Source organism: Mesoplodon mirus (genome assembly GCF_964341445.2).
Source record: "Mesoplodon mirus genome assembly, chromosome: 1".
Classification (NCBI taxonomy): Eukaryota; Metazoa; Chordata; class Mammalia; order Artiodactyla; family Ziphiidae; genus Mesoplodon; species Mesoplodon mirus.
Genome location: NC_138976.1, coordinates 222,032,854 through 222,055,551, shown reverse-complemented (window position 1 = coordinate 222,055,551; position 22,698 = coordinate 222,032,854). Strand labels below are relative to the sequence as shown.

Here is a 22,698-nt window from a genome sequence, read left to right as displayed (position 1 = left end):
AGAGGTGCCCACCGCGCCCGGGCAGGGTGAGGGGTCCCGCAGGGGCTCGCCTCGGAACTCCCGCGCGCGGGCGGGCTTACCTTTCATGGTCCCCGCTCCGGGGCCTCGGGAGGGCCCCGCCGGAGGCGGCTCGGCGGCCGTGCGACCCGGGCTGAAGCCGGCGGGTCCCGGGAGGGCACGGATCGATTGCCGCCCTACGCGCCGCCCGCGGGAGTGGGGCTCGGTGCCGGAGTCACGCCGGAGCCCCGGCTGCGGAGGCGGTGCGCCGAGAGGAGGGTCCGAGGGGTCGCAGCCTGGGGGCGCCGCGCCCCGCCGCCCATGCCGCCGCCGCGCTTCCCGTGGAGGCCGGCGAGGCGAGGGCTGCGGCCGCCCCCGGCCCCGCGCGCCCGCCCTCCCTCCCTCCTCGTCACTCCTTGGGCCCCGGCCCAGATCAACTTCCTCGCTCTTTTCAAAAGTGCCGCGGCCGGGCCTCTTTGTGCCGCCGCGGGCCCCCGCGCCGCGCCCGGCCCCCCCGGAGTCCCCTCGCGCGGGGAAGGCCCCGAGCCCCGCCCGCCGACCGCCTCCGGGCGCCGCTGCACTGGGGATTGGGGGCGCACGGAAGGCTCTTCCAAAGCAATCGTTCGCGCGGTGGGGGCCGCCTGGTGGCTGGGGGCTCTCGATTTCCGCCCTGGACCTTTTCCTCACCCATCTGCGGGGTAGAGGGACTGGAAAAGTTAGGATCCCCGGGTCCCGGCCCCAGCCCCTCCCGTCCTCCGGGTTGCCTGGGACTGAAAGTCCCACATCCCTCGGTCCGGGGCAGACCCGGACGGTTGGTCAGGCCAGCTCTGGCACTCTGGGTGAGTGGCTTTGGGCGGCCACTCCATGTCTCCAAGCCTCGGTTTTCTGCAGGAGAAAACTGGGCCCTGAGCGCTCCCAACTTCTGTGACTTTACTCCTGGAGAGGCCTCTGGTATAAACAGTGACATCTGAGGGAAACGGGCCTCAGGCAAAGGAGTGGTGACTCTCTCGTCCGTCCGAGGCCCTCCTCCGGCAGCGGGAGTGTGGGGAACATTCCACGCCTTCCCGGACTCCCTGAGGTTGCATCCTGTGAGGAAAGACAACAATTTAACAAGTAATGGTGCTGAGGCGTGATGGCCATGGTGGCAGGGTGGGGCAGGGGGAGGCGGACCACACAGTGGGGACCACCTGGCCTGGCCTCTCTCCATTGCTACATCAGCCCCTTTCCCACATCTCCACACCTCCATGCCCACCCCCATTTGGCCCTTGGAGTAAAGTAGGTGAGGCCAAAGGGGCAGAGAAACTTTCTCCTAAGCCTGGGAGCTGAGAAGGGGCCAAGGACAGCCACCCCCGGCCCCCACCCCATTCACAAATCCCAGCCAGTCAGAGAGGGGGATGCTCAGCTTTCTCTAATCTCCTTCCCTCCCCAATGGCAAGTATCAGTTCAGTTCTGTGATCTCAGCAGAACCTCACCATGGCCTTGAGAGAGGGAGCCAGGAACCTACTGCCCATTTTACAGGTGAAGAGACTGAGGTTCAGAGAGGATTTTGCCTGCCTGGTAGTAGTCACGAGGTACCCCTGGGGCTTTGAATCTGGATTCCAAGTCTGCCACATGAGCCTCAGTCTCCCAGACTGTGGCATGGATCAGGAGGCTGCTTTGGAAACACCAGGGAGATAGCCACCCACAAAGCATCCTTTAGGCGGTTTACCTATGTATTAATTAATTTAATCGTCTTAGCAGCCCTATGAGATAAGCACCATTATAGTCCTAATTTTTCAGAAGATAGATATTGCGCTTAGTGTCACGTAGCTAGTAAGTGGAGATCTTGGGATTTGAACCCAGGGAGGCCGAATCCAGCGCCTTTGACCTTAGCCACGGTGCACCACCTTGCCTCTCACAGAAGCTACTCAAATATTTGTCAAAGAGAGAACAGACAAATGACCCTTGGTTTTCTCTAGGCTTTCTTTAGTTGACTAGATCCCAGATGTCTGGTGAGAAAAAGGTCCTAACCTTGTATGTGGGAGGATCCTCTCCCACCACCTCGCCCCCTTGGGATTGGAGGATGTATGTATGTGTTGCTATGGTAATGCAGATGCATCAGCAGAGAAATGAAATATACTGGTGTCTGGCTGTAGATGGACCCTGGGTGAGCAGAGCTGGACCCAGCCCTGAAGAGGTTCAGAGGATGAACTCCTGCTCCAAAAGGACTGTGGGATCAAGATCAAGATCACAGATCACAGAGGAAGAAGGGAGGAGACCGGATTTCCTAGAAATTACACCAGCCTTTGGGTGAGAGTTTTCAGCTGTAATTTCAGGCAATTTCTATCAACAGCCAGAGGGGTGAACCCAGGGTCAACTGGGATAACTCCCCCTGAGAGACCAGATTATGGAACTGTTAGGATGTGGCTCAGCTGGGACTTGAGTGCAGAGGCACGGACAGCACCAGACAGGGTAGGCAGGGTGGGATGGGCTACAGAAGGTTGCTTAATATTGTTTTTAACTTGAGTTTGGGTGGGAAAGGTGTGGGGACAGTTGATTGCAGCACGTACACCATACTTATGTTGAAAGTCAAAGGAAACCGCTAAAGAGCAGAGGTCATTTAGAGGAAAAAAACCAGAATCACTAGTGGTGGAAACTTCATGTATTAATGAAGGTACAAAGTTCCAACTCAGTCCTTTTTTTAAACTGAAGTGTAGCTGATTTATAATATTGTGTTAGTTTCAGGTGTACAGCAAAGTGATTCAGTTATATATGTATGTATATATATATGTGTATTATATATATATATTTCAGATTATTTTCCATTATAGGTTATTATAAGATATTGAATATAGTTCCCTGAGCTATACAGTAAATCCTTGTTGCTTACCTATTTTATGTATAGTCGTGTGTATCTGTTAATCCCATACTCCTAATTTATCCTACCCCCTTTCCCTTTTGGTAACCATAAGTTTGTTTTCTATGTCTGTGAGTCTGTTTCTGTTTTGTATATAGACTCATTTGTATTATTTTTTTAGATTCCACATATAAGTGATATCATATAATATTTGTCTTGCTCTGTCTGATTTACTTCACTAAGTATAATATTCTCTAGGTTTAGTACTTCATTCTTTTTTATGGCTGAGTAATATGACATATATATGACATCTTCTTAAGCCAGTTGTCTGTTGATGGGCACTTGGGTTGTTCCACTTCAGTTCTTGAGCACTGTTGTGAGTTACTCAGAATGAAGTCTCCTAGGGAGCCCCCCAGACTTTCTATTTTCTACTTCAGGCAAAAGAACCCCCCAAAACTCTCTTTCTCCTAAAACTCAATTCCTCCACCAGTGCCCTTGATCCCTTCCCTCCCCACCGCCCATGCTCCTCTCCAGCATTAGGGCATTGCTTCCACTTTTCCGTCTTAGAATGTGGCTTCAGCCCTCAATGCTCACTGAAATCGCTCCCTTCCTCCTAGTTGCCAAATATAATAGCCTTTTCAAAATCTGTACCCTCTTTAACCATTTTGTAGCTTTAACACTGTATTAGTCAGGGATCTCCAGAGAAATAGAACCAATAGCCAGCAGGCTGGAGACCCAGGAAAGAGTTAATGTAGCAGCTCAAGTCCAAAGGCAGTCTGCTGGCAGAATTCCCCCTTTCGTGGGAACAGTCAGACTATTTCCCCTTGAGGTCTTCAACTGATTAGAGAAGGCCCACCACACAATGGAGGGTGTTCTGCTTGACGACTCAAGTCTACTAATTAAAATGATCTCATCTAAAATACATTTTCACATCTAGAAGCATCTAGGATAATGACTGACCAAATATCTGGGTACCATAGCCTAGCCAAGTTGACACATAAAATTAACCATCACAAACCATTGGCAGCTCCTTCTTGAATCTCTTTTCCCCTAGTTTATCTTATCCTACTTACTTCCAGGTCTCCTCCTGAACTTCTCTGACTTCTTTTTTTTTACTAATGGCCTTTCCTATTTGGTATATTTTCTGAACGTAGACATTCCTTACCCTTATATTAGTTAGTTGGTGTGAGTAAAATTCACTGCTGTGGCAACAACGCACTATCTTAATAAGACAAAAGTTTATTTCTCACATGACAATCCAGTGTGGGTTGGACAGTTCTCTTCCAGATGGTGACTCAGGGACCCAGGGACCCTCCATCTTGTATTACCACTGTCTTCAACAAATGGCTTTAAGGTTGCTGCAAAACAGAAGAGAGAATGGAGGATCATGCATAGGAGAATTGTAAGGGCTGGGCTGGTATACAGCACTTCTACCCATATTCCATTGTCCAGAGCCCCTCATAGTGAGAGAGCTTGAAAATAGACTTCGCTGTGTGCCCTGGTTAGAGGGAGAAGCACAGATCAGGGAGCATGGACATTCTCCGTTCAGGCCACCTTCCTGGTCACCAAATACCTGTTTGCTCCTTTCTTTTTGCACATAAAACATGTTCATTCCTCCCCAGGAAGGCAACTCAAATTATGCCCACCACTGAGCTCTAAGTTCAGGCTCTCCCTGTGAGTGTCTTTTCCTTCAGGTCTGGGAGTGGCTCCAGTCCAAATGGAGGAGCCTGGATCAGATAATCACAATAAAAACACACATTCAGAAAAGAGAAGAATAAAAGACACACAGTAGCTACAGGTCTGTGGAAATTTCGAGATCCCACAGGTGCTCTAAAGGCCCCTAATCCTGGGGTGGGGGAAGTTCTTTGCTTGGGCCCTCATTCAACTCTGGAGGAAATCTCTTATCCATTATGTTCTGGGCTATGGCCTCTAGAAGGTTCTCCCTGCTTACCACCCTCCTGGGACACATCTGAAGTGGAGGCTGTGGGTGGGAGGTGGTGAGCCTCCCCTGAGAGCTGCTTAATTCTCACAGTCCGTTACCTCCTAGCGCAAGGTTGTTTTTCATCTCCAACTGTCAAGATGACAGGTAAAGGTCTAGGCATGTGGGGTTTTGTTTGTTTCCCAAGAAAGTCCCTCAAAATTTTAGCAAAGTCTCATCTATTCGCTTCGAGTCAGTGTCGTGGGCCAGTGACCACACCCAGAGTTTTTTCCTAGAAATAGTTCTCAAACTGGCTTTATTTCTTTGTTTCCCCTCCCCTGTGCCTCTCTCTGTTTCTCAAAGGGCAGTTAACTACCTTGATGCTACAAGACTTGACTGGGAAAGTCATCCTTAATCTGACCTTTTCACCAAGTCTAGGTCTTAATGGGTCTTTGCTGCTAGAAAGCTTTCCCATCTTATTTTCTGCCATTTGGGATCTAGAAGCAGTCGATGTTTTCCTCTTTCAGGCTCACATTTTCTACTCTCCCCATTCCCTCTTATTTCTCTTTGCAAACCATCCACTTCTCCAGAGCTCACCTCTGCCTTGCATTGCTTTACCAAGTACAGCCAGTAGCAGAGAACATACACTATCACTTTGTTTCTTTTCTAACCAGTGCCCCCTGGACATGCCTACTTAGTAAGCCTGTGGTCTGCTATCCCAGATAACATAGGCACAGTTTACCCAATGTTTTGCCACTGCATAATAAAGATTTTCATCTTTTCAGCTTCTGGTACCAGGCTCCTCACATCGGGCTACCCAATGCTAAGTTAAAGCGACATATTTATGTTTTTATTACAATGGCATCCTGTTTTAAGATAGCGATTTCCATAGCAGTGAAAGCCAGGAGCACTGGCTCTAAAAAATAACTGCAAGATTTTTTTTTGTTTTTTTATTTTGCGGTACGCGGGCCTCTCACTGTTGTGGCCTCTCCTGTTGCGGAGCACAGGCTCCAGACGCGCAGGCTCAGCGGCCATGGCTCACGGGCCCAGCTGCTCCACGGCATGTGGGATCTTCCCAGACCGGGGCACGAACCCGTGTCCCCCGAATCGGCAGGTGGACTCTCAACCACTGCGCCACCAGGGAAGCCCTCTAACTGCAAGATTTTAATGACAGTACAGTAATAGTTTATTTCTCATTCGTATCACAATCCATTGCAGGTCGGGTAGTTCTCTTACAAACGTTGACTTAGGGATGCAGGCTTCCTCCATCCTATGATGCTGCTGTCTTTCAGTAAGTGGCCTCTGAGGTTGCTGTAGAAGGCGGGGAGGGACTGGAGGGTTGTGGGTTGAGATGATCACAGGACAGGACTTGACGAGGTACCAGTCACTATGAGCCACATTCCATTGGCTAGAACTCAGTCACATGGCCCCGACCAAAGGCAAGGGGGCTGGGAAGTATCCCTTAGCTGGCTTACTGCAAGGAAAGGAGGAAACGTGGACACTGGTGAGTCCAACCGCACATTCACAATCCTCTCCCCAACCCACACCTTTCAAAGTTTATTGCCCTTTCTTCTTCAATAGCATGGATTCCAACTCCATGCAGTGTTACTGCCTTGTTAACGCCAGTGTTTCACCTGAATCATGAATCCTTTGGAAGCTAAAGAGTAAAATATTTTTTGGGGGCCTCCCTGGTGGCGCAGTGGTTGAGAGTCCGCCTGCCGATGCAGGGGATACGGGTTCGTGCCCCGGTCTGGGAGGATCCCATATGCCGCGGAGCGGCTGGGCCCGTGAGCCATGGCCGCTGGGCCTGTGCGTCCGGAGCCTGTGCTCCGCAACGGGAGAGGCCACGGCAGTGAGAGGCCCGCGTACAGCAAAAAAAAAAAAAAAAAAAAAAAAAAAATATTTTTTGGAAGGCTGCTGTACTCACCACGATACCACCAACGCTGCACAGGAGTACAATATGTTTGAAAGGACGAGAGGGCCAGTCCAGGGTAATTCATAGCAGTACTCCAGCAGCGTTGGTCATAAAGGAAAATCTAAATCCTATTTTCCTATTGGCTTCAATTTAAAATAAGAAATAGAATTCCCTGGTTGGGGGGAGAATCTGTCAACATTCTCAACTGAAGGCTTATCCAGAGAAAAATTAAGTTGGCCTCTTTTTGCCCCATTCTCTGAACTATGTGATCCTGTCATGATTTTTAAGTTTCCTATATTTTATTGCTTCCTCCCAGAAATTTCCCTAAGACTCATCCTGTGTTTGGGATTCTTGCCTCACTTTACACTTAGCAATTCTGGCATTTAAAAAAAATTAGTTTTAGGGCTTCCCTGGTGGCGCAGTGGTTGAGGGTCCGCCTGCCGATGCAGGGGACAAGGGTTCGTGCCCCGGTCCAGGAAGATCCCACATGCCGCGGAGCGGCTGGGCCCGTGAGCCATGGCCGCTGAGCCTGCGCGTCCGGAGCCTGTGCTCCGCAACGGGAGAGGCCACAACAGTGAGAGGCCCGCGTACCGCAAAAAAAAAAAAAAAAAAATTAGTTTTAAATTTTTTGGCTGCTTTGGGTCTTCGTTGCTATGCGTGGGCTTTCTCTAGCTGCGGCGAGCAGGGGCTACTCTTTGTTGCAGTGCGCAGGCTTCTCATTGCGGTGGCTTCTCTTGTTGCGGAGCACAGGCTCTAGGCGCGAAGGCTTCAGTACTTGCAGCATTCAGGCTCAGTAGTTGTGGCTCGTGGGCCCTAGAGCGCAGTCTCAGTAGTTGCGGTGCACAGGCTTTGTTGCTCTACAGCATGTGGGATCTTCCCGGACCAGGGCTCGAACCCGTGTCCCCCTCATTGGCAGGTGGATTCTTAACCACTGTGCCAACAGGGAAGTCCCAATTCTGGCATTTTTGAGCATACAGCGGCCAAGAGGTGCCTTGCAATACCACTCTTTACGAGTGGGAGATGCCATATAATACGAACTCTTCTAGCCTGAGAAATCCTTAAAGGGGGCTTCATATCATCAAATTAATACCTTATTTTATGAATTCTGTAACGGTGAAGTTCTGAGAAAAGCAGTTTAATTACAAAGGATGCTTCAGAGCTTGTACAAATCTTGTAGATTAATATGATAAAGTCTTCGCAAAGACAGACTACTTAGATTATTCATCTGAATCAATTATAAGTTCAGGAAGAAAGTGGCTGACTTTACTTGGAGCTGGATGTAGATGAAAATAGAAGGATCCTTGATGGTCTGTTAAGAAGGAGTAGCCTCTTTTAGCTGAACTATCCACTGGACAGTGGAAAGGGATCCCTGCAGGAACCCACAATTTAGATTACTGCAAATAGGACTGGAAAGATCCCTGTCTCCAGCTGGCCAGGAACCTTACACACTAAAATGGGAAGATCACAGCTGCAGGGGCATGACTGCTTTTGCGGAAGATATTCTCCAAATTTGTTCCATAAGAATTTCTTTAGAACAGAGGTTGGGCTTTTTTTTTTTTTAACATTCATCTGCTTTTATCTATCTATTTATTTATTTTTAAAATAATTAATTAATTTATTTTTGGCTGAGTTAGGTCTTTGTTGCTGCGTGCGGGCTTCCTCTAGTTGTGGCGAGTGTGGGCTACTCTTCGTTGAGGCACACAGGCTTCTCATTGCAGTGGCTTCTCTTGATGTAGAGCACAGGCTCTAGGCGTGTGGGCTTCAGTAGTCGTGGCTCGCAGGCTGTAGAGCACAGGTTCAGTAGTTGTGGCGCACAGGCTTTGTTGCTCTGCGGCATGTGGGATCTTCCCGCACCAGGGCTCGAACCCATGTCCGCTGCATTGGCAGGTGGATTCCTAACCACTGAACCACCAGGGAAACCCCAAGAGGTTGGGCTTTTGTGGTAAAAAGGGTCCTAATGGACATTTCCAGCTATACTCTGGATAGAGACCTAGAAGGTTATGTCTTTGTTTCTCATTCAAAACTGGAAGAACAAAATTTAGAACAATCTTGACAGATGCCTACAAGTGCACGTATGAGAGAAAATTCAAGAGAAATAAATTTAAACCCTACATTTAGATTCACCCTCAGTTGCACTAGCAATGAATGAAGCTTAGTAATTCAGAGAAAAAGATCTAGGTGATGGGAATTCCCTGGCTGTCCAGTGGTTAGGACTCGGCGGTTTCACTGCCGTGGCCCAGAGTTCAATCCTTGGTTGGAGAACTAAGATCCCACAAGCTGCACAGTGCGGCCAAAATAAATAAATAACTAAAAAGATCTAGGTGATATTTGGCCATGCATGGTTTTCATTTATTTCTTAAACAAATATATTTTGAATACACAGCCAAGGACCGTGCTAATATCAGGGATATGTTCCCTATCCTCATGGATGTTACAGTTTTGATACAAATCAAAAGTAGGTTGAGGACTTCCCTGGTGGCTCAGTGGTTAAGAATCCACCTGCCAATGCAGGGGACATGGGTTCGATCCCTGGTCCGGGAAGATCCCACATGCCACAGAGCAACTAAGCCCATGCACCACAACTACTGAGCCAGCACCCTAGAGCCCGCGAGCCACAACTATTGAAGCCCGTATGCCTAGAGCCCGTGCTCCGCAATAAGAGAAGCCACCGTGATGAGAAGCCTGCGCACCACAACGAAGAGTAGCCCCTGCTTGCCACAACTAGAGAAAGCCTGCGCACAGCAACGAAGACCCAATGCAGCCAAAAATAAATAAAATTTTAAAAAATAATAAAATGACCTTTAAAAACAAAACTAGGGTGAGACTGCTAACAAAATAAATGGAATCTTAGATGGCACTAATTGAAAACATTAATTCAGGTAATTTAACAAGTATTTATTTAATACATACTGCATGCTGGACTATGTCTTAGAGAATGGCAGCACAAAGCTGAATGAAAGAGGGGAAACGTTTGAACTATCATCTGATCAATTTCAGTACAATATACTTAGTCAGGATTTTTCAAACTTTTCCACTGCCATAATGATAGAAGTAGCAAAAATATCTTTGAAATCTTTCCTTTTACTTAAAAAATGATATAAAAGTTGCATGCCATAGCATGATGAAACAATGTTTGTTTTAATATAAAAATAATGGTTTTCCTGGATTGGGAGTGGGTTGGTGGCAGGCTGGAGAAATGGTGAGGAACGTGGCAGAGGATTCTGCATTAGTACTTTTGTACTATTTGATATTTTTAAATTATATGCATACAAGACTTTGATAAAAAAATTCATTTAGAAATAAAAATAATAGTTTAAATGACTTCTAGAATATGTTATGCTTCTAAACAGGAAGAAAGAATATAAAAATGTGAATTCTTCCAAAACTATTATGTACTTTTAGTGAAATTATAATTACAATATCATTTTTTTTCAACTGGGCAGAATTAAATGAACATTTATAGAAAAGAATTAATGTCCAAGAACAGCCAAGAAAATTTGTAAAGGAAGAGTGAGGGAGATTACCTTCTCAACATTAAATATTGTTTTAAAGTCATGTGATAAAAACAATATATTACACATGAACAAAGAAATAAATCAGAGGAATAAACTAGAAAGTCATTAAAAAATCTGAATATAAAAATTAACACAGTAGAAAGCTAGAAGAAAATTAGAATAATTATTTTCACCTTATTTCCTTTATTGTTCTTTTTCTCAGTGTTACCCCATATCGCTCTCTTTTTACAGCCATACGAAAGCTGACAGCCCCTGGGATCTTTTCCCAAATAAATACTGATTAGTTAATGGGCTATAAACCACAATTAATCTCCCTTTTGTCCTGAGTGTATTCATAATTTAATATTTCTTTGACAACCCAGGAGTTGTATTAGGAATTTGCAGGGCCTTACACTTGCTCTCACGTCTGTCTTTTGTGGTGTATTAGATGCACTTAAGTCTAGGTTAAATTTTAGGGACTTCCCTGGTGATCCAGTGGTTAAGACTTCACCTTCCATTGCAGGAGGTGCAGGTTTGATCCTTGGTCAGGGAGCTAAGATCCCACATGCCTTGCAGTAAAAAAAAAAAAAAAACCAAAACATAAAACAGAAAATAAAGAGTTTAAAAATGCTCTACATCAAAAAAAATCTTCAAAAAAAATTTTTTTTATATTCCCAGAACTTATTTATCTCATAATTAAAAGTCTGCACCTTTGACCTTTGGATATTAATCCTTTATCAGATATATGACTTGCAAATATCTTCTCCCATTCTTCACGTTGCCCTTTCACTTTGTGAATGGTTTTATCTTCTGTGCAAAACATTTTAGTTTGATGTAGTCCCACTTCATTATTTGTGCTTTTTTTCCCTTTGCTTTTTTTTTTTATTTAGCAAATTTAATCAGTTATACATATACATATGTTCCCATATCCCCTCCCTTTTGCGTCTCCCTCCCGCCCTCCCTATCCCACCCCTCCAGGCGGTCACAAAGCACCGAGCTGATCTCCCTGTGCTGTGCGGCTGCTTCCCACTAGCTATCTACCCTACATTTGGTAGTGTATATATGTCCATGCTGCTCTTTCGCTTTGTCACAGCTTACCCTTCCCCCTCCCCATATCCTCAAGTCCATTCTCTAGTAGATCTGTGTCTTTATTCCTATCCTAAAAAATTTTTTTTTAAAAATTTTTTAAAGTGTCTTTTGAAAGAATGCTAATGAAAGCATCACTTCCTAATATTATTCTATAGCTTTTAATATTTCCATTGCTGTTAGATTTTTGCTTTTCTGAGGATAAGGCCCTATCTATCTATCATCTATCTATCTATCTATCTATCTATCTATCTATTTCTGTGTATCATCTATCATCTACTATTTATTCTATCATCTATCATCTATTATATCTATCATCTATCTATACCTATTTAACTCTATCATCTATCTATCTTCTGTTCATGTATCATCTATTGTATCTATCATCTCTATTATCTATCTATCTCTAACTCTACATCTAACTATCTGTCTCTCTAGCTATGTGACATCTATCTATCTCTATCTAACTATACCCAATCTACACTATGCAGTATTTGGGCATGTATTACATAATAGACATCTACCTAATAATTTTTTAATTTTAATTTTTTTGTATTGAAGTATAGTTGATTTACAATACAATATTGGCTTCAGGTGTATAGCATAGTGATATAGTATTTTTAACGGTCTATAATTTAGGGAGAGGAAGACATTCTTAAGCAAGATAGGAGACCCAGAAACTATAAAGGAAAAGATAAATTTCACTACGTAAAAAATTTTAAGACCTTCCATAATCAAAGGTAAAAGATACATGACAGCTTTGGTAAAAACATTTGCAACACACATAGGATTACCTCATTTATCTAAAGAGCTCCTATACACTGGTAGGAAAAAAAGAATGCATTGTCGATCAACTATACTTGGATTTAAAAAAACGATGCATAACCCAATAGAATGAGCAAACAATATGAATAGGCAAGTCACAGAAACAGAAACTTTATTTTAAAATGAAGAGTTGAAAACCATAAACAGGCAAAGCGATTAAGGGAGCAAAATGTCATTTTCTCCCCCTGGAGTGGCAAAAATTCAAAAGGACGATATCCAGCCTTAAGGTCACATAGGAAATGGGTTTTCTCAGAGACAGTGGGAGTAGCTGCTACTTTTTGGGAAAATCATCAGCCAGTATGTATTAACATTAAGACAAAACATTCTCTTTTACCCTACAGTCCCAATTTGAGAATCTCTTATACCAATAAAGGCACCAACATATTAGGATATATGCAGAAGTCTGTTTATTGTGGCAGAACTTAGAGTGACAGAAAAATTTGGCATGGGAGAATGGCTGAATAAATTATGTACAGTAGTTACGGAAAAGATCTATCTAAGCATTGACTTGGAGGGCTAGCCATAATATTTTATTAAGTGGAAAAGAGCATGTTGCAAAGCAGCATATATAATCTGATTTTATATTTATTTTAAAGAGAAAAGAAAAAAGAAAAATCCCTTATACATTTATATATGTGGTATATATTATGCATATATATTATACATACACACACATTCTAAATACAGATGTAAATAGACATCCATTGCTTTAGAAGCACGAGATTTAGCGGGGAACTGAAAAAAGACAGGGAGAAAGAAAGAGAGAGAGAGAATGAAGACTGATTACTCACTAAATATTAACTTGTCTCTCTAAATCTTTAAGTAAAACTAGAGCCACTTGCTTCTGTGTCTTTGTGTACAGCCGGCATACCATAGCCTGCCCCGGGGGGCCAATATAAACGAATTTGAGGAGCACAGTTTGTTAAAACATAATGTAAAAGTAAGCAGAGAGGGCCTTGGGGGTTCCGGGAACTTCATATCAAATCACATGTAGTGATAGTCTTGCTCACTGCCCCCTCAGCTGGCCAACCAAAGCTGGTGTCTTCCGTTTGTTCCTAAAGCCACGTTAGAGAGATGGTGGAACACCCTAGGGGCAGGGACAAGCAGAGCGAGGGTCTGGTGACCTCACTCTATGAAAAGGAAGTACATTTGAGATAGAATATTTGTTTTCAAATACTTAGAGGGCCGTCTTGCAGGGGACAGAGAAAAGATGCAAGGAAGCAGATTTTAACTCAGTGTAAAAACCTGCTAAGATTCCTTTGACCTCCAGTTTTCTCTTCTATAAAGTGAGACTGATACCACACACTCTAGCAATGACATAGAGATGCAGTAGGGATCAGATGGGGCAAAGTGTAAGCTAGGAATTCATAAACTGGAAAGCAGTGGTCCTCAATGTTGGCTGTGCATTAAAATGACTTGGAGGGTTTAGGAAATCCTGATGCAATCTCAGGCTGCACCCAGATCACTTCAATCGTGACTTCTGGAGGTGGGATTCAGGCATGGTTAATTTTTAAAGTTCCCAGGTAATTATATTGTACAGTTCCAATGAGAATCACTGATCTAAAGTAATTATCCATTGGATTCCAGGTGGTTGTGGAAAAAGTAGATTTGACCTGAGGCAGATCTGGGGGCCAATTTTAAAAAACGCCCATTAGTCTAAGAATTGGAGCTAAAGGTTAGCGTTGACCAGCGCTGGAGTGAGATGCAGTTGGTCCTCTGTACCTGCAGATTCCAAATCCGTGAATTCAACCAACCACGGATTGAACATATAAAAAAAAAAAATTCCAGAAAGTTTCAAAGAGCAAAGCTTGAATTTACTGAGATTCTGATAACTATGTACATAGCATTTACATTGTATTTACCAGTATTTACATATCATTGCAGTGTATTATATATTATAAGCAACCTAGAGATGATTGCTTATAATATGTATAAGCAAGAAGTATATGGATGTGAGTAGATTATATGCAATCACTATGCCATTTTCTGTAAGAGACTTTTATGGATGTAGGTAGGTTATATGCAATCACTATGCCATTTTTGTAAGAGACTTGAGCATCCTTGGATTTTGGTCAATAACATGATGAACAGTGAAGATAGTTTAAGTAATATTTGTCTACTTATAGGTCCATGATAAGCAACTCAGGAGAGACTAGCCCCAGATCTTTTCCCAAAGAGATCTTGTTTGGGAAGATAAGGGAAACACATCTGATGGAGTGAATGTTCCTGGACTTTAGGTAGGCCCTGAAAAAGCAGTCAGGATGCCTCCACATCAGCTGTGGGCTAATTTTATCTCATCTGATTTTATCATCCATGACTTTTTATGAGCCCATGATTGACTGAATACACCCAAATAATAATTAGAGCCTGGAGAGTGATTCTTTTTTTTTTTTAAGATTGTTTTATGCCACTAAATTTTGGGGTGGTTTTTTATATAACAATAAACAACTGTATTAGCTGCCCAAGCTTCAAACATGGGAGGCATAACAGGGTACTTACTGCTCCTGTCCATTTCCAACTTGTTCCACTTCTATCAGCAGTGGTTAAGCTGCCGCCCTGTTGGTAGTGCAGAGCTGGACCGCGTGGCAGAGGTGGGGTGCATAACAAAGACAGCGCCTAGCAGGGGAGAGGGGGTGGGCAAAGCATTAAGAGATGAACAGATAAATGTAAAGCTCTTTACTTTCCCCCAGCCCCCTCTCCGATGGTCCCCCACTCCAAGAAAAAAATCAAGCCCAAAACCCCAAACCCGATCGCTTAAGTCCATGATGGGAGAAAAATGATTAAACAACAGCCTCTGCCAAAATGATGATGAATTCTATATGAATCAGCCAAGTGACTCAGCAGCTAAATAAAAGCTTATCTCGAGTGTCTGGGCAAGGAAATAAAAGCTTATCTCGAGTGTCTGGGCAAGGGAGCAGGTGGTCCCACCTGCTTTGTGGTCAGTCCTCACTAGTATTGGCAGGCCCAGGGTTCGAGAGAGGCAAGTTCCGGAAGGCCAAAGGGCTGGGGAAGAATCTTGCACTCAGTGACAACGCAGGCAGCAACAAGCCCGGGGCACCACTGGGAGAAGTGACTAGCTGCCTTCAAATATCTGAAGGGATACCAGCTGGGAGATGAATTGGGTTTCCTCTATGTGGTTTCAGGGGACAGAGCTGGGCTTGGGGTTGTCCCTAGCAGGAGCCAGACTTTGACTCAACAAAGTCTACACACAGCTAACTCTGTAGATGGTTTTACTAGACAATTGCTCCCATGGAGGTAGTGAGCTCCCTGTTGCCAGGGGCATTCAAACAGAGGCAGGATGACCACCTGATGGGAATGTGGCAGCGGTGGCATCAAGTAGTTAAGAATGGGCAGTTAAGAATCAAGGAGTGGAATCTAAAAAAAGGGTACAAATGGACTTATCTACAAAACAGAAATAGAGTTGCAGATGGACAAAACAAACTTATGGTTACCGGGGGGAAAGTGGGGAGGGGGTAAATTGGGAGATTGGGAATGACACATACAAACGACTATATATAAAATAGATAACTAATAAGGACCTACGGTAGAGCACAGGGAACAATACTCTGTAATGGCCTATATGGGAAAAGAATCCAAAAAAGAGTGGATATATGTATATGTATAACTAACTGGTTCACTTTGCTGTACACCTGAGACTAACACAACACTGTAAATCAACTATATGCCAAAAACAAAAAACAAAACAAACCAGAATCAAGTATTGGGTGAGGGCTGTACCAACTGGCATCTGTGATCTACTTAGACTACTTAAAATCCAGTGATGCATTTATGGTGAACTCTTTTCCTTAAAGTTTGATCTTCTGAGCCTTGTGTGCGTAGCAGCGAGCTAGAGTCATCTAGTGATCTTTCCCAGAGGACCGCAGTCATGGCTGTGAATCCTGTTATTTTCTCCCAATCCCTTCTTCCTCTCCTCCCTTCCCCTACTTCAGCTGACTAAGGCAGATCTCCTTGCCTTGTCCTCCAAAGTCCGATTTTTAAAAATATAATTATTACAGATTTGTGCCTCCTGTGCCAGATGCTGGGGGAGCTGCAGAATAGAAAAGTTACAAGGAGCGTGCTCAGAGAGACTTCTTCTGGCCTTGGGCACTGATATGATGCTAAGGAAGAGGCAGTTGCCATAGAAAATGTAGCTGTTCCTGATAATTCGACTTTTTAAGGAAGATAAAGTGAAGCCTCAGGGGAGAAATATTGTTCCCAACTGTCGACTGATTTTTTTTTCCTTCTGAGCTGATGATGATCTTCTCACACTTGGCATTGCCTTGGGTTAGGGTGAAGGAGACCTCAGAGGTGATACATTCCAGATTCCTCATTGTCCAGAAGGAAGAACCTGAGAACTCAGGAGTGGGGGTTAAAGTCTTTGGTCCAACCAAGGTCACCCAGAGCCTCAGGACAGAGCTGAGACTGTGGTCAGAATTCTATGCACCCAGCTCAGGTCCTCCCCCCATCCCCTTTTTTTCACAGGCCTAGAAGCTCCCTCTGTGCTCCTTCCTGAAAAGGGTGGGGTCCTAGTTGCCCCTGGACCTTGGGCGACCAGGGACTGGGCCTTAGGCTGTATCTCAAAAGTTGTGAGCAGGACAACTCAGCCCCTGGCCATAGAGCCCTTCATCTTGCTGGTTTTCAGTCGGCCAGCAAACCAAGCTGCCTATACCTGCCCTGCCAACCCATCTCCCCCAGCCAGTATAAGAACCACCCTCCAGCCCCTGGACCTTTCTCCTGGGGCTCAAACATCCTAGGGTCAGAGTGCATGGCTCTGTTTCTTCCCCAAGAAGTAGCTATGCCTGAGGGGCTTCTCAGTTAGTCCCCTCCCCGCCAGGGCGTGGTGTGACGCCTCCCAGCCCTCTGCCACACCAAAGCCCCCTGCCAAAAAAGTCCTGTGGCAAGATTCCTCCTGAGCCAGCAGAGGAGACTTGGGGCTGCTGGAGATCAGTGACCCTCTTGTAAGCAGGACCAGCAGAATCATTTGCGCGGCCCCCTGCACCACGACAACGCAGGGCCCCTTGTTCAAAAACTCTTAAGAATTTCAAGACTTGGGCAGTAGCTCCTCAAACCAAGTGTGGGGCGGCAGGGTCCCATGCTCATGAAGCCCGCCCTGCTTGGCTGGGTCCCAAGCGGATGGGGAAAATACTTGCTTAACGTCCAGGAGTCAAGGAGCCTGGGAGGCCTTCTAGTTCCCCATATGGATGCTGTGTTCATCCCTAAAAACACATTTCTGTTTCCTCCCGGCCAGCAGGTCGGCCAAAGGACCACCAGGTCAGGTGGGGGTTCGGGAAGCCGGCATTTTGTACTTCCTGTGTTTTAGCACGACATCCCTCTCCATCACACCCTCGTTATTTCTGACGCTGTTCTACTTCAATGGAGCCAGAGAAGTGGCGCGTGTTGAATGCGAAAGATTAACGTTCAATTGGGCAGCGGAACAGTGACGTTCTACTGGGGACGAGGCACCAGCCAGGGGCGCAGAGCATCCCTCCATCTCTGCGGAGCTGGGCGCCAGCTGTGCACGTTAGTTCAGGCTCTGCCCTCCTGGGGGCGCGGTGCCCCAGCTCTGAGCCCCCGGGGACGGGGAGCCGGCAGCCGTGCGCGCCCGCACCCCAGGGTCTGTCTCCGCCGGAGCCTTCCGCGGTGCTGATACGCGCCCCCGCGCCCCCTGCCGGGTGCTGCCCCGGACATCCACCCGCCCGCACCTCCGAACCCCCTCCCGCACCGGCTTCCAGAAAGCTCCCGGTGCTTTCTACCGCATTCTTTGGGCGTGAGTCATGCAGGTTTGCAGCCAGCCCCAAAGTGGGTGTATACGCAGCAGAGCGCTATAAATACGAGCGCCTCACCGTGCTGTGCACGCGGCGTCGCCAGGAGGAGCGCGCGGGCACTGCTGACCGGTGAGATGTCCCCATCTTTCCTGCCCCTGCGCAGAGCCTGGACGGGACTGATGAGCGGGCGGGGGGCGGCACCCAGGCGAGGAGAGGACGGCCACTGGGAGTCACAGGGCTGTCAGAGGGGCGCTTTAGATGGAGTCGCGGATCCAGGGAAGGGAGGTGGTCGGAGCCCCATCACCAGACAGCCGAGCCGGGACCGAATTGCCGGCAGACAGGCAAGGGACTCCGGAGGCCCTTTGTTCATCGGCTCCAACCACAATTCTGTGGAGTAAACGCGGGATAGATGTAAGGATCCTCCTTTTGTAAAGATGTGGAAATTGACACTTGGAGGACTGACGCTGTTGCGTGAGGCCAGGCTAGTGAGTGGCAGAGCTGGCCTGCACTTGCAACCTTGCTGCAGCATCTTCCTCGAAAGGTACTGATCTCCAGGGGTGGTTGTCAGCTTGCGCGCATGAGTCATCTTGTTTGCTCGCGAAATTCTGGTTCTCTGGATTGTGTGTTTATAAGTAATGATGTTTTGATTTAAGTATATGTTGCAACCACTGAAATCCTACCCTTTCTGCTTCCTAATGCACCAGAGTACATCAGAGAAACATCACACAACCTCCATCAGACTTCAGACATCTGATTCAACTGTCTCATTTTATAGATGATAATCTGAAGCCTGGAGAGGTTTAGGGACACCAAATAGGTATCAGAATTGGGATTAGAGCCCAAGCCTTGACCTTCCAGAACTTCTGGACCTAAGGAAAAAAAGAAACTGATTATTATTATTTTTTTAAGAGTGAAGCTTGGAATTTAAGAGTAAGTACAGATACCATCAAAGGATGCTCGCCGGAGTGTTCATGATCATAATAGTGGGAAATTACAGACAATTTAAACGCCCGGCCTCGTAGGATGGCAAAATAAAGTACATCAGAAAAAGGACTCTATTACACAGCCACAAAAGTGTGCTTTTTTAGAGAGTATTTGAAGACAGTGGATGTAAAGGATCCGATTGTATGCAAATGCATAGAAAAGAGGAAATATACCACACTGCTAATGTTTGCCTCTCGATGGTGTGAATTGACAGGTGAATTATTTTCTCATTTTTCTTTTTGGTTGAGTTTTCTGCGTTTGGGGAGGCAGTGGGAGAGGAGCTTGGGCTTTGGGCTTTAAACCCTGCAGCTTACTAGCTGCGTGACCATGTCCTCCCCACGGCTTCCTCTGGGGAAAGGAAGGCCTTGGAGTGGCTTGTTCAATCAGAGCCGTTGGCAACTAGGTGCCCTGGCCAGGAGATGGGTGGGGAGGTGAGTCAGTGCAAAGGGAGGGCAGTTTGGCCACGCAGCCGCTGTTCTCCTACTGTCCTTGGACTAGTATCAATATCACCTGCAAGCTTATTAGAAAAGCAGTCTCTGAATCAGAATCAGCATTATAACAAGACTCCCGGGTAATTCGTAGGAGCTGATCACATCACTGAGGCAAAGCCCACAGTCGGGGAGGGACCACAGGTGACCTTTGTGTACCTGCCTCAGTTCCTCTGTCCTTCTCCCAACACACCACCTCCTCCCGCTTCCCCGATAGATACTGCCAATGCCCATGATTGATCCTACGTCAGTTTTGAAGGAGTCGGAATTTCCTGTGATTACATAAGACCCTTGGGTTTACAGAACACATTCCCATCTCTAAGGTCTCTATTAGGTCCATTTTACAGGTGAGGAAACGGAGGCTCAGAGATTTAAGTGACTTGGTGTCAAGGAAACAACACTGGACTGGGGTTTGGGAGGGCTGAGTTCTCATCCTGGGGTTGTCACCAGCTTGCTGCAGGCCTTGGGGAGCCCCGTCCTGTCTCTGGGTTCGGCCTCCCCTCTGAGGTGGAGAGATTGGGCAGGAGACAGGTCTCTCTCCCAGCTCGGAACTCGATGGCTCCCGTGGCCCCCAGGCTCTTGGTGGGAGATCCTGTACTGACCGCTGGGATTCCAGACTTCTTATCCAGAGCTCTTGCCTTTGGCTATCCTGTCCCTCTTTTCCTCAGGACCCAATGCCCTGTCTTCTGGTCCCAACCTATTTCAGAGGCTCGTGTCTGGATTTCTCAGAAGGCTTTGCTATCGGGGGCCTCTGCTGGAGGGGTGTTTTCTCGCCAGCTTTCTCTCTCTGGCGTGACAAAGGCTCTGTCCCTGTTTGAGGCGTTTCAGGCTTCAGTGAGCAGCTGGGGCACAGCCACGCAGACCTGCCCGCTCACCATCTCTGGGGAAGGCGGTGACCCGTTCTCTTCTCCCACGCTGCTCGGGAACCACAGCCTGGCTGCCTTACTAATTATGTCTCAGGAGAGACTTGCCTTATTAATATTCTCCCAAGGGTCCCGATGGGCCTGCCGAGTGGAGGGCAGCTTCTGGACGTGCATCATTTCAGGATGGGGAGACCCCCTTCCCGTTCTCTTAGGGGAAACGGGCGAGTTCAGATGAGCATTGGGGTGAAGCGCAGTGCAGGGGGAGGGGTTTCTGTTTTGCAACAACTTCAGCTTCTGGGAAAGGGTCCATTGTGTAAGACCAGCTGGTCCAGGGCTCAGGGCAGCTAGCCGAGTGGTGGCGGGAGGACCTTGGCACACACGCTGCTGTGGGCTTAGAGGGACTGGCTGCGTGAAAGGGACCTGGCAGAGCAGAGTGGCACGTCCTCCCACAGGGACTTTTCCTGGGGAGGTTCCTTGCCCTGCGCCCCCTCCGCCGCCGTTAATCCTTTGGCTTTGCCCCGCCCTCTCTATTCCCTGAAGACAGCCGACCTCCCCGCCTTGCTCTACTCTCATCCACGCTAGGGATGACCAATGGATTTATTTCCCTGTAGCAACCCAGAGGCTGTCACTGCCTCAGACCCTTGAAAAGCAATTTCAGGAGGTGTCGAGCCTTGGTGGGGACCGTGCTGTGATTGATTGGTGATGCCTGCTGTGGGCAGGATGGGTTGATGCAGACAGCCAGGGGGCTGTCTGTGCTCTGGGCTGCAGTCCCCACTTTAGGGGGACGGCAGAGGCCAGATGAGTGACCCAGGAGAGGTGTTTTCAGGGTTTGTTTGATGTGAGCAGGTATCATCAGATAGATGCCCTTTCTGGATGCAGAAAGCACATGTGCCTTTTTAAGGCATAGTCAGCTATTATGGGGGACGAGGAGAAGGAGGAAGGAGGAGGGTGGCTCGGACCAGAGCCCAGTGGCTGTGACTCTGGAGTTCTCGTTTCTTCTATATCAGGCTGCTGTCCTGTGGTTCCTCCCCGGACCCACTTCCTCCACTTTCTTTTGAAGGGGCCCAGTGGCAAGCCTGATACTTTCTTGTCACTTCCCTGGGATAAACAGTCGGTGATGCCAGCTGAGGGGAGAGCGGAGGGCAAGGCCTCGGCAGGGTTCCTGGGAAGCCGCACAGGCAGCAGGATGGGCCAGTAACCAGCAGGCTGTCTAGCTGTTACCATGACAGTCCCCTGTTCTCTGCAAACAGAGGCGTGCTAGGATTCTAGAATTGGAGAAGGAGGCAAGATGAAGACTCTACTGCTGCTGGTGGGCCTGCTGCTGAGCTGGGAGAATGGCACAGCAATCTCGGACAAAGAGCTCCAGGGTAAGTGACCAGGCGTGCCCTCCTGGCATGCTTCCCTGTGTCAGGGCCCCAAGGGTTAAGACCACCTTTGTCCTGTGCATCGGATCGGGTTTGCTCTGCCTGGGCCCCTCTCTCGCCGGCCTAGACTCCTTGTGGTCAGGTGGGCTTCCAGGCAGTTTCAGGTAGACCCCAGGCCCTTTCTGGCTGCTGCAGCTCGTTTGGCTATTCCCCTCCCCGTCTGCTCGGTCCGGCGTCCACACCTCTTCCACGAAGCTCCACGAAGCCTGGACCATTGGAGCCTCTGTGGATTTCCCCTTGAGTTTCCATAGCACTTACGACCTGTATCCACCACCTTTCCATCTAGAAAACCAATGTTCCGGCTTCAGGAAAGGCGGAATCGCATTCACTACGAGGGCTCGTCATCCCTCAGAGCCCAGCGGGTGGTTCCCCCTCTTCTGCCAGGCCTTGCCTGTCTTTCCTCTGCCCCACTCTTGTCCTGTGAGCTGACTGACTCTCTGGGGTAATAGTTCAAAACCCAAACGTTGAGCTCAGAGCTGGGCGGAAGTCTCGCTCCACCCTCCCCAGCTGTATAACCCTGGGTAAGTATCTTTAGCCTCGATTGTGCAAAGGGGTGAAGACAGTGCCAAGAGTATTAAATAAAATGCACGTGAAGTGTCCAGCTCAGCATTTGGCCCAGGATAAGGACCAGAGAAGCATTGGCTGTCACTTTCGGTACTTTGGTGACATTGTCTCATTGCGTTTGTCACAGGGTGTGGTGTCTGATCACAGTCTCCTTGAAGGATGGTGTTATTAAGTCACCTCTGTGGCCCTGTCACCTGACACTGCATCGGAACAACGAAGTTCAGATGTTTCCTTAAACTGCATTGCAGAAAGACTTGTATCCACAATAACACTATTTTATATTTTGATGTTTAAACAGTTACGCTTCCAGGATTTTTTTTTTCCTTGAAAAATTTCTTCTGCACCTGGGTAGGCTGCTTCTCCAGAGCTCCAGGGGCAGACTGGGTTGTCCCTCCTCTGGGCCGTGTCCGCTCTGATGGTTTGCATTTCTGAGCAGCTGGGTGTAATCGATTCTCTGGCCCTGGGTCTACAGTGAGCCCTGGGATGGAACCTGTGTCAGGGCAAAGCTGGGGCCCGAAGGCTGCCTGCCAGGGGGATCC

At 47.3% G+C, this 22,698-nt stretch overlaps 2 protein-coding genes across 5 annotated transcripts in view; one reads left to right on the top strand and one right to left on the bottom strand.

Annotated features, from left to right (window-relative positions):
• SCARA3 (scavenger receptor class A member 3) overlaps positions 1–799 on the bottom strand; it is a 42,172-nt gene extending 41,373 nt beyond the window's left edge. For both annotated transcript variants that reach the window (XM_082616047.1, XM_082616048.1), the window contains exon 1: positions 81–799. In XM_082616047.1, the coding sequence (XP_082472173.1) occupies positions 81–87 (7 nt within the window). In that variant the 5' untranslated portion in view covers positions 88–799. The remainder of the gene's footprint in view (positions 1–80) is intronic.
• Positions 1–22,698, top strand: part of CLU (clusterin) — a 33,075-nt gene that overhangs the window by 395 nt on the left and 9,982 nt on the right. For 2 of the 3 annotated variants that reach the window (XM_082616166.1, XM_082616165.1), the window contains one exon: positions 21,422–21,538. In XM_082616166.1, coding sequence (XP_082472292.1) covers positions 21,460–21,538 — 79 coding nt within the window. In that variant the 5' untranslated portion in view covers positions 21,422–21,459. Of the gene's footprint in view, positions 1–17,805; positions 17,966–21,421; positions 21,539–22,698 lie in introns of those variants that run through there. The other variant, XM_082616164.1, reaches the window with a different exon arrangement.